Source organism: Amblyomma maculatum, chromosome 7 (genome assembly GCF_055883805.1).
Source record: "Amblyomma maculatum isolate TAMU_Amacu chromosome 7, ASM5588380v1, whole genome shotgun sequence".
NCBI classification, from domain to species: domain Eukaryota; kingdom Metazoa; phylum Arthropoda; class Arachnida; order Ixodida; family Ixodidae; genus Amblyomma; species Amblyomma maculatum.
The window spans coordinates 129,221,274-129,233,600 of NC_139350.1; the positions used below are offsets into that span (position 1 = coordinate 129,221,274).

Genomic DNA, 12,327 nt, shown 5'->3' on the forward strand with positions numbered 1-12,327 from the left:
CGCGTGAGCACGTGCCCGTGAGTCGAGCTTCCTGGAAATTTGACCGATTTGACGTGGTTCATTGTCTCCAGGCTATGGGAGAAAAACGTGGGGGTAGCTCGTTGTGCGGGGGCCGGATAGAGGTAAGTGGAAAGGCAGACAGTGTCTTCAAGTAAAGCCCCTCAATTTCATCTTCAAGACCCTGTTGTCCCTTCTCTGCCTCCTCAGCATAGCCCCCCCCCCCGCGAGCGAGAAGATGCGGTCCGCAGATGACTCATGCCGTAGTGCATGATAAAAATGTGGGCAGCTCGTTGCTCGTGCCGGAGAGGTTGAGGAGGACGTTGGAGAGACTCGCTGCCTACATTCGCGATCAAGAAATAGTGCATTCTTTGTGGCGAGCGAAACATATTAAATGCTTTGCCTGCAGGCTTGTTGTATGACAAATTTGTTATGAACATAAATAATGCATTTATTGGGCGACGCGCTGTCACTTTCATGAGATCTTCGCAACTCTACCACAAAATTAGCGCGGAGTAACACGCCTTTATTTTTTTCTTTCATGGCGTCCGCGGCGTTCGTCTCGTTCCCTTCCCTGCCTCCGCTGCGCAGCCACCAAATAACAATGCACGTGTTGTCCCTGCAAGCGAGAAGACGCGGTCAATTTAAGTGCAACGCGGACGTGTGTCCACTGATGACTCATGCCGTAGTACATGCCTATTTCAATACACTCAGCGGTCGAGTGGCGTCGTCGTATTTTGGGAACGTCTGCTAATCTTGGCGCTTCCGAGTATTGCAGCTCGCGCTTGGTGTAATAGTTCTTTACCCTACCAGTACATTCCTGTTTCCTGTACAACCGGAAGCGATCCCCGGAAGCCGGAAGTGTCATTGTGCCTGGCATGCATATGTTGCATAGCTGACACAAGCTCACATCGCCTCAACCGCTCCCCGAGTTGCTGGCAGCCGCATATCGTCGCACGCGCGTCACATATGGCCACATCTTCGCTGACGAAGTTGACAGCAGCAATCATTTCAAGTTGTTAATCGCCCTGTGCATTGCCTTGTTCGTGAAGTACGTTTCTTCAAAGGTACATACGTTTCAGCATCACCTAAGAGCATGACTTTTTCTGCTATGCCTAAAGCAAGAGCGAAGACATGATGGGCAACACGCGCAGCATGCTGCTTATGTCTTCGGGCAGCAGCTTCGGACATGGGCAGCACGCTACTGCAGTGAAGCAATTGGTTCTTTGAAGCTAAATAAATTTTTTTTTAACAACACTTTTTGCATGCCTTCATCGCAAAATGGGTTGCTGCTTTGTCATTTTTTGTTCAAGTTTTTTTTTGAGGAAAGCTAGGCTGGCTCTTATTAGCTCACTTCAGAGAATAAGATTGTTGTCTTGCCATGCGTGCGGTGCTAGCTTGTTCGCACTGTATATTTTTCTGGATATTATGAAGAATTTATGAAACTCTCTTTTCCTTTCTTGCTGTCATTACGCTCTACTTGTCCTTGTTTTCCTCTCCCTGTTCCTTTATTTCCACTGGCTGAAGCTCAGTACTCAAGTGCTTAAGTTATTAAATAGCAATTGCAGCGGCTGGCAACAATTTTTCCTTCTTTTTGGTATTTTAATAATGAACCACAGCTACTATACTGCTGTATTTGTGCTGTGTTTGTTTCAGTGGCTGCAAGGTCAAACATGCAGTATGTTGCAACAGTGGATGATGTGCAAGCAGTTATAAAGAAATGGCTCCAACATGCTCCATGCCGTCATAAACAGCAACAGGAAAGGCCTGCAAAACAAGGTATGAAAGTTTAGCCACTATTTTGTACACAACTGTGTGTGTACATACCAGTTAGATGCCTGTCTAAGCATGGCTTGAACAAATTTAAATGAGCGAAAGCTCAAGCGTGATTTTGCATAGTTTACCAAGGCTGCACACGGTTTGAATTAGGGGGGTGCTCAAGCTTCTCATTAAAAGTAGATGCGAGAGTGCCTTAACACCACCTTTTCATTCCGCTATTTTTTAAATTTTTTTTAGTTGGTTTTTGGGGAAAGGCACAGTATGTCTCACTTTTTAGTGGACACCTATGCTTAATTAGGTTGAAGTCATTCAGGCCCAGCGAGGTGAAATCTGAAGTTGCAGCCTAATAGTGCAGCTTACACTTTAAAACAACTTCCAACCTTAACTGAAAAAGAAGTGCACACACAAATTGTTAACTATCCTTGTTACAGAGACAACAGGTTGTGAAATTTTTACATTCCTTTAACTACGGGCATGTTAATAGGCTTATACCCCTGTCACATGGGCACTTGTAAGGCCTTGAGAATTAAGGTTCTTTGCTCCAAAGGCGGTTGACACGCAGCTACACGGCAAAGTTGTGGGCCCTTTGCGATAAAGGCCCGTAGCGGGAAAGGCGGTCGTTAGCGGCCTTCCTTAGCACGTAAAGGTTTTACATCCATTTTTTTTTTTTTTTTCAATGTTATATAGCTGTAAGTTCTGTTGCCAACTTTCAGACAAGATTGTTTTGTGCATGCGGGCTTTTTTTGTGACTATTTATTTTCTGTTACCTGTCAATTTCTTAATGCCTCACTTTATTGTTCACTTCATCTTTCATATTTTCCAGGAGGCACAAGCACGGATGCAAACTGAAACCCAGAGGAGGGCCAAGGTGTTTGAAAGCTGGCAGTCTTTTTGTGAATAAAACTATAATTCACGCTATGTGTTTTGCCCAACAGCTATCCCTAGCTCTGCTAAAAGTGCATGCTTGTACATCTTGGCAATGTCCATGCAATGTCCAGAGACTGATTTGGCAATGTCCTCTAGACATCATAATGAATGTCCATGTGGACGTCCACTGTGAGGCAATAGAGACATCTCTGGAATATCCACTGGACCAATTGTGGGTATTTATGGAGATCCTCTGAATATTAAATATTTTGAGGGGTGAATTTTATGGACATCTCCTGGATCTGATATGGTTGTCTGGGAAATACAGTAAAACCTTGATAATTCGAAATCCCAGATAATTAAAATAATTTCTGCAGTCCTGTAATTTTTAACGTAAATTCAGCCACACCTATGCTGCTAAAAATTTTGGGAAAAAATTGTTGGTGCAGCACATTTCTCCGTTTCACGCTGCCATAACCTTGGTTGCAGCTTATTTCTTGGTAGGGTGCCAAGATGCTGCCCAGTGATGACATCAAAGTGTGTTTACCTTTTTGGTGTTAGCCCCTGCGGTGGATACAATGTGTTAGTGGAAGGCGGGGGAGGAGGGTGCGGACTTGGATGATGGTTTGGTTTGTGGATTTAACATTCCACAGCAACTCAGACTATGAGAGTCGCCGTGAGAACTCTGAAATTTCGACCACCTGGGGTACTTTAACGTGCACTGACATTGCACAGCACAGAGGCGCCTTGCTTTTCGCCTGCACCAAAAAACTGCCGCCGAGGCCAGGATTCAATCCTGCATCCTTGAAAACACTAGTCAAGTGCTGTAACCACTGCGCCGCTCCGGTGAGGCCAGACTTGGCCGAGTGCCAGCGTCCCTGAGAGGAGGGCCGCCAGCGCCTTGCTCTGCTCGCCCGGTTACACAAGCCTGTTGGTTTTCAGTAGGTTCATTTATCCCGCCGTGACAGGGGCGGGTGCGTCCACTGTCAAAAATCATTTAAACGCGTGAAAGTAGCAAATGCCTTTTTGAGCGAACGACACTAAAAAGGCGGTGTCATGATTGCAGCTGAGTGCTTGTGTTCTCGCAATGAAATTTTTTGCCTGGGCCAGATGTTTTTGCGGTGTTCGGTTAATCTGAAAATTCGGCTAATTCGAACATTTTTTTGGGTTCCAATAATTTCGAATTGACGAAAGTTTTACTATACTGTGACCGCGCTGGCCAAACTACATCAGGAAGCACCAAGAATGATGAAGTTCATACTGAGACTTCATTTGTGCCAAAATCTTTCACTCGAATACTTGCAACAGTTGGACGCCTTGCAGAGAGATGTCAACAAGATTGCCGTGAGGCAGTTAAAGATCAATGATTACAGGTTTCGCCTGGGAATAAGTAGAAAGTGTGAGCTACTTTTCCCTCATTAAACTTTCCCTAGTTTGTGATGTTTAGTTTTTTTGGCTTAACCTAGTCATAACAATGGTATTTTCAAGGCACTTCAATATTGTTATAAGTGGGTTTGACTGTATTTCAGAAATTTGGACAATTTGATCTAGGAATGCAGTCCTAGTCAGCCCATTTAAGTCTGTGGCCTTGGGTGCTAGTAAATTCGACATGGGCAAGCTCACAGTGGTTAATTCGGACAAGGGGTCGCATGAAGGTACGATCCGCAAAGAGAATGATTTTCCAAACAGAATTCCCAAACCTGAATTGCATAAACCAGCAGTGCTCTTCGACTGCCGACATGCAGCTCAACATCAAGGTTTCGGTTTCACAACCCCGCTGCTGCTAACGAGCGCGTGCATTGGCCAATCAAGTCGTTCTGGACATTGATCTGCACACCACTAGTATTTTAATCTCATTTTACGATCACATGCCATTCTAATGCCTACACATCCCTCTCTGCACTGCATCCACACGCTTCCTTTGCTCTTTAAGTATGGTGAGCCATGACGTTTGAAGATGCTTCACAGCAGAGTCTCAGCAGTGAGTCTGTGGTGAAGCATCCTCAAAATACAATAGGGCTGTTTGTGAAAATACACTTCTGCTACTGTGCCACACTGTGAAAAAGTACGCGGATTCAGCACTTACGAATTTGGAACAGTTCTTGTCATTCTAGCATTGTTTTCATCTCTGATGTACAGGCAACCACCATATTCCAGGTGTTCATTAGATAAAATTACAGTTATGAAAATGATATTCAGAAGTTCATTAGGGACATTTGATCATTTGATTTTTTTGCTTAATTTGGACATTTTTTGAGGCTCTTAGAAGGCTGAATTAATGAGGCATTGTTATATTATTCCCCCTAGAATGTACCACAACTATAAACCAACAGTCAAAGCAAATGCACCACACAGCATTTTGCAGCGCTCACTATGCTCCAAATGGTAATCTTGCAGTCACTTCTGAAAACTGTATATAAAGAAGTGTTCTTCATGCGGTGGCATGAATAACCAACAACCCACCGGATGAGAATGGTGCGCTCTCCCTGGCCCTTGTGCTTCTCCACCTCAATGTGGGCACCCGAGGCTTCACGGATGGCGTTGATGTTGCAGCCGCAGCGCCCAATCACCCGGCTGATGGCTGTCGAAGGCACTGTCACCTTCTTAGAGCGCCGCACCACTTCTTTCCAGCCCTCCTCGCCTCGATGGTGACTCTTGGCGGTGCCTGTGGCTGCACCAGCAGCAGCAGTCGAAGACATAGTCATGCTGGTGGAAGACGAAGTGCTCAGGATGGTTGTGCTGCTCTTCTTGGGAGAGGAGGCCACGCCGGGGGAGGGACGACTCGCCCCACTGCCCGGGCTACGGGGCCCACCACAGGAGTCCATCACGTCCAGGGCAAGCTCGCCTAGCCTGCAGACGATGCCAACACAATGATGCCACCATGGCAGCTACTATGTGCGCTCCACCAACCAGCTGACAAAACATGAACAAGCAAACACCCACCACTAATTGCTCAAACATCACTTACTGCATGCTAGTGACAGGCAATGTGATTTACTTCAACTGCATATGAAGTCAAATTATTTTTACCAATGTCTTGGTACGCTGTGGACCCACAAAGAGGTGAATAGAAAAAAGGTTGACTTGGAGCTTGGGCTTGTAGAGCTCTTTGCTCTCGTATAACAAAAAAGGGTGGTGCTTCAAACTTTAGAAATGCTTAGTGTGTTCAGAGTCAAACCATGGGTTAGTTTGGGTCTGTTAGTTGTAAATCCGTTCTGCAAAATCTGTGTGTGGATGGGATTAAATTTGACCAATGTCTTGGCACGCTGCCAAGGTCTGCGGCTGCAGACAGCGTCCAAACGGACACTGCGAAACTGATGAATCAGCTAGAATGCGAAGAGCTATAATGCTCTAAAATAAAAGAAACCCAATTTGAGAACTGTTGTTGTACACTTGTACACATATGCTACTTGAGTGCAAAAGAAACTACACCAAGTATTAATCGAGTGTTCTTGCAGACTGCTAGCAAATAGCAGGTTGCGCAAGTGTGTGGTCTTTGGTGGTTTCTGTGCTGTTCAATGCAAGGGAGGCAAGCAGCAGGCGGGAGATCAGGAAGTTGGCGACTATGGCATAGGCTCCCCAAATAGCAGGAAGTAACCTACAAATCATGAATACCTTCTTCAGCAAACAGCAGAACACCAGAATGGGGAGATTAAAACCTAAATGAATTTCATATTGTGCTCTAACCCTTGCATTCTGCAGAATGTAGAGTTAGTTTGAAAAGCACAGTGGAGTGACTATACAATGGTAAGGAAGAGGGCATGGAAGAAACTAGTAAGCAAGGAGCCCACCAATGAATTAGTGACAAGAAGAAGAGTAGTGCAAATCCTTGCTGCAGAACAGGCATTTAGCTTTAGCCAAACAAGACAACCTTAGTGTAGAAGCAATTAAAAATAATTTCAGAGATATCGCACTGAATGTGCAGCAGAAGTAGGCGCAATGATAGACAGGATACTAGTAAACTATCCGAGGAGACAAACAATTGGATCATATAATGCCAAAGCATGAAAGCCTTCAACAAAACAGACAGGACAGAATTGGCAGAGCTACCAAAGCTACAAACGGCACCCCTATCGCTGCAGTTTGTGAACATAAATACTTAGGCCTCTTAATAACCTGTGACCTCAGATGGAACGCCCACAATGACCTCAACTACACTAAAATGACTATCTTTTATCAGGCGGCGCCTCAAAATATTCCTTATAAAACTAAATTACTAGCTTATAATGCACTGATTCGCTCTGTCCTAGAATATGCTAATGCTGTCTGGTTTCCTTTCACCAATCAAGACAAATAAAATTGAAGCAGTACAAAGGAAGGCGGTTAGGTTCATATTTAACAAATACAGAACAACCGACTCGTCAACTGAAATAATGAAACGACAGCTGTTCCATGCAACTGACATTCGGGGAGGTCTATTTCGGTGATTACTGGCTGCACGCATTGTACCTCGTTGCGCTCACTCGTCCTAATTAACCAGAGCCAGGCTCACACATCTATGTCCGAATTAATTAGCGACCAACGCGACAGAATTAGATTTTACTATATTTACTATAGTAAATTTACTATAGTAAATTTTCTAAATAGTAAATAGCATAGTAAATTAGTATATTTACTATAAAAATTTTACTATATTTAGGTAATTGTCAATATAATCAGGACAAGCAAGGGGTCAGGCTGGCTTTTGTAAAGGATGCTAAATAATATCTACACTGTAAATTAGGCGACGGAAACATGCAGACTTATGGACCCATCTGTATTCTGACAACCTGCAAGCAGCCAGAAGTGCATAATCGAAGAAGCCAACTGGTGCAGCCGGGCAGTCCTACATCGTGTCTTGGCGCTCTGTCACGCATCTAGAAGTCCCGGTCTATTACTGCTGCCAACAAATCGCATGTTTGAGAACCTCTTCCACACTAAGGACAAAGCGGATGTAGACGGAATTCTTCGAACAATGAGAAAATGACCTCTGTACCTCACGCCAAGAAATGCTGACCGACATCCTGTAAGTGAAAGTTTCAGCAAATGCCTTCATACTTCTTTCAATACAATCAAAATCATACGAGACAAGACCATACTTTTTTTCCTGGATACCTTTTTCTAGCATTTAAAAATGAAAATACATGAACAAAGTTTTACAGTACAAAAATTGTGCAAACTCACGTGCTGGTCTTGGAGGAGGCATCAGTGGCCACATGGTGAGCCTGCCCCTGCCCCCGGTGCTTGGTCCCCTTCACCACAGTCGAGAAGTCTTCACTGTCGGCGAGCCCATTGACCATAACCTCAGTGGTGCGTTTGGCCACCTGAGCTACTTGACGGTGCACTGTCGTCGAAGCCTGTGTAACAGTCAGAGGTGACCGAGTGGCCGCTGACACTGGCTGCTGCTGGGCAGCCTGGTTTGCTAGCGGTGCCTTTCCCTGCTTGCTCCCACTGTTGCCACCTTTGGCAACGGGCAAAGGGGACACTGTGTGGTTTAACCGGGGTGCGGCTGGGTCGGCAGCACGCTCTGCAGCAGTGGAGCAAGCTGCAGCTTGCTGCTTTTTCTTGCGTGTGTTCTTGCTTTCAGTGGGCGCAGACAAGGGGACCTTGGGGGGAGAGGAGGAAGGGCTGCTCGATGACTCATGGCTGGGAGGTGGATCTTCTTCTTTTAAGCGTACTTTGCTGGGCGTGGAAGAGGAAGAGGCACCATTGGCCTTGGGTCGGCCAGGCGCATTGGGTTGGCCGCTAACGCGGTCAGAGGAGCCTGCACAAACCCACAAGAAATGTGCTGTGGACCGCAACGATGGCGACTAAACGGAGAAACGCACTAACAACAAACTTTCTTTTTATTTCAAATTCTCAGTACCATAAGTGCAGGGTAGGCTCACTTTGAGAGTGGGTCCATTACATAAGTAGATACAGTAATCAAGGTGCCCGTTAACCCTCTAGCCATGGTGTACCATTAAAATAAATAGCATAGGTGGATGTTGCGCGCTGTCAGGGCAAGTTGCAGTGAAGCACATCTCCACTTCTACAGCGGCGCGCTTTGGCGGTCGACAAGCTCTACTACAGAGTGGTTTTTTGTGCTGGGAACTCCAGGGTTGGAGTGCTATGGCATATCAAGCATAAGCATCACTTTGCGGCACCAATTCGGGGCTCGAAGGTGCCATCAGTTGATTGGTTTGCAGCAAAGTTTCCAAAGTTGCAGCATTCCAGCAAACCACTGAAAACCTTCAGAGTTAAAAGGGCTACCGCAGGCGGCCGCTTCAAACTATACTGTCAAATTTACATTAGAAATTACGGGACAGTAGAAACATTTCGAATTATTGAGGTTTTACTGTACTGCAAATTTTATTGCGTTGAGGTTTTTGCCTTTCAGTGGCACAAAGCATTCCTAAAACCTTCCAGTTCCACTTTATTTTATCTACTGCGTTCAAGCAGATAAATGAAGGGGAAATGAGGGTGCTCGTTATAATTCATGAAGGAAAGAAGTCAACAGTCGGCGAGGCCAAGGAAAGCATTGGGGATTGTACTTTTGTCTTTTTTTTTAATTTTTACTTCGATAATCGCATAACTTAGCAATGCATTCTGTTTAGGGGAAAGATGATTAAACACAGAATAGAAGAAAAAACAATGTGCCAATAGTGGGAACCCGAATATCGCGTCCGGTGCTCTTTCAACTGAGCTACATCGGCCGCTGTCCCTCCTGCTACTTTCTTGGGTATTAATGTTGTCTGTATACGAACCTTGAGTGTGTTCACCAGCGCCACCATCGGTCTTGGTTCTGGCAGTCTTGAAGCCATAGGTAGCGTAAGAGGGTTCTAGCACAGCTTTTGCCCTCGCTCTTGATCACATTCTACGTGACGCTGGCGGTAACACAGGACGTTCCACGTCCGCCGCTAAGGTTGAGGGTGGCGCTGGTGAACACAATCAAGGTTCGTATACAGACAACATTAATACCCAAGAAAGTAGCAGGAGGGACAGCGGCCGATGTAGCTCAGTTGGAAGAGCACCGGACGCGATATTCGGAGGTCGTGGGTTCGGTTCCCACAATCGGCACATTGTTTTTTCTTCTACTTTGTGTTTAATCATCTTTCCTCTAAACAGATTGCATTGCTAATTTATGCGATTATCGAAGTAAAAATAAAAAAAGAGACAAAATACAATCCCCAATGCTTTCCTTGGCCTCGCCGACTGTTGGCTTCTTTCCTACTGCGTTCAAGCAATTTTAGAGATTACAAAAAAACAAAACGAAGAATATTGCAGTAAAGGTCCATTAACTTAAAATAGCATATTTCAAAATATCCGTTCAGTTAAATTTTCCTGCGTGCTGAATTGCTATCAAGCAATTTTAGAAGTTACAAGCAAAACGAGCAATAAGAGTATTACAGTAAATCTCCATTAACAAAAACTGCAGATTTCAAAATATCATTTCAGTCAAATTTTTTGCGGAGCCAAACTGTAAACATCGCCCATCCTCCAGCCATCTTGATATATGGCTGGAGGTATACAGTCTGACCCGGATATATTGAACTCAAACAATTTGGATTTTAGCTATATTGAACTCACAAAATATCCCATGTACAAGTACAAGAAAGCTGCATCGTATATCGAACTCCAATTTCACCGGTCGTTCGATATACTGAACTCCGCACCGCGCACTGGAAGGTGCACCTTATATCTGGGATGGCTTGATTGTGCAATCAAGCCATCCTAGGCACTCTGCCAAGTTCGCTCCCAGTCACTGCAGGAGCTAACATAGTCAAAACATCTTGGCGCGCTGCCAATAAATGAACTGTGGATGAGACGGCCAAAACGGAGGGACGCGCCACTGACTAACGCTATTTCTTTCTTTATTTTTTTTCAATTCGTCAGCAGCAATACTGTATTTCTTATGAGAGTGGGTTGATTACGCGACAAATATGGTAGTATCATTTTTCACGATCGCAAGCAGCGTCTCAAGCCGATTTGTGCATATCGAATTATTGATATATTGAACTATTTCGTGATTCCCTTCGAGTTCAATATATCCAGGTTCGACTGTAATGCCATCAGCAAAAATTATGAGCTTTTCATGTTTTCATGCAGTGACCTGGCAACAACTGCCACAAAGCAGGTGCTTTCACTGAATATGAAACCAAACAGCGCTGTGGAAGACCAACAATGGTGTCAACCGGCCTGTGGCTTGTCGCATGGTTTCATGGGCTGATTTAGAATAACGGTCGCAGTAAATAGGGGAACATTAAACACTCACACCAAGCCACATCTCTTGCTCTTCTGCATAGCATTCAGCGTGTGCCCATTTGAATCCCACACCTACAGCCCCAATTGACAGGATCACCTTATTCTAAAACTGACTAATGACTGCCTCAGTGTGTTTTTTTGTCATAAAGAATGAAATCAATGCTCTAGACAACACAGCTTTAATATGTGAACATCTGTACTGCCCAAAGCACCATGAGGGAAATTCTTTTTTTCACTTCAATGCCTGCAAGAACACCGTTCACATTTTTACAACAACTAAAGTTTCTTTGCTTTATAGGTATAGCCGAATTTGCCCAAATTTGCTTTCTGCACTTGCAAAAACTTTGTATCGAAACTGCAGCGCAAAACTACACAGTTAAATCGAGGGAAAAGATGCATTTCAATGGAAGCAAGAAACTGGAAAAAAAAAAAAAAAAAAGTTTGTTGCATCATGAAATCTGCAGTAGAGACATTATGCAGACACATTCAAAAGAAAGCTGTGCTAACTTGAGCACAAAAGCAACAAAGCAGTTTCTATAGCAAGAAAGCACCTCTTAACAAGCTCACCTGTAGTAATGGTAGCCACATGGTTCCCACCACCCCCGCCAGGATTGGGTAGCCGCTCATCCAGTTCTGCCAGACGACTGTTTCTGTTGCTGCCGGCACAGGCAACTATGGTTCGGTTGTCTTCTTCTTCTTCCTCGTCGTCATCGTCATCATCTTCCTCAGACTGGGAGCTAGTTGCATGCTTGTCACCCTCGCCCTTGGAGTCCTTGTCAGAGTCCTTGCCATTATTTGCACCCGATGAAACTGCCTTGTCCCCACCTTCTGCCTCAAGTTTTGCCAACCTCATCTGCAAAAGTGCACAATATAAAATTAACGAATACTAGGAATGGTTTGGTTTGGTTTGTGGGGTTTAACGTCCCAAAGCTACTCAGGCTATGAGAGACGCCGTAGTGGAGGACTCCGGAAATTTCGACCATTTGGGGTTCTTTAATGTGCACTGACATCGCACAGCACACGGGCGCCTTTCTTTTCACCTCCATCGAAAAGCAGCCGCCAAGGCCCAGATTCGATCCCGCATCCTTGAGAACAGTAGTCTAGTGGCGTAACCACTGCTCTGCCCCGGCGGGGCAATACTAGGAATGTGAAGGAATAAAAAGCCTGCACCACAAAACTTCAATATGTAAATTTTGGCCACCTGCAATGCACCGCTGACTTTACAGCCATGTTCCAATGCTCTTACCTGTGACTCAGTTCTAACTCTTGCTCTGCCCTGGCAAAAAATGTGATATGCACAATTCAGCCCACTGCTATGCCTTATTCCTTTCAGTTTTCCTCCTAAAAAGAATGCACTGTACCTGCGTTTTTAACAATGCACAGATGAAAATTTTTTTGTACATCGAACTTGGTGAAAGTTCTCAAATGTGGCATGGCCTCAAAGAGAACCTCAAAAACAGC

The 12,327-nt window shown here is 44.8% G+C and overlaps 1 protein-coding gene across 17 annotated transcripts in view; it reads right to left on the reverse strand.

Moving 5' to 3' along the window:
• mask (multiple ankyrin repeats single KH domain) overlaps positions 1 to 12,327 on the reverse strand; it is a 165,565-nt gene that overhangs the window by 25,461 nt on the left and 127,777 nt on the right. For all 17 annotated transcript variants that reach the window (XM_084609470.1, XM_084609463.1, XM_084609474.1 and 14 more), the window contains 3 exons: positions 11,434 to 11,719; positions 7,807 to 8,386; positions 5,107 to 5,493 (listed from right to left, as the gene is read on the reverse strand). In XM_084609470.1, the coding sequence (XP_084465596.1) occupies positions 5,107 to 5,493; positions 7,807 to 8,386; positions 11,434 to 11,719 (1,253 nt within the window). The remainder of the gene's footprint in view (positions 1 to 5,106; positions 5,494 to 7,806; positions 8,387 to 11,433; positions 11,720 to 12,327) is intronic.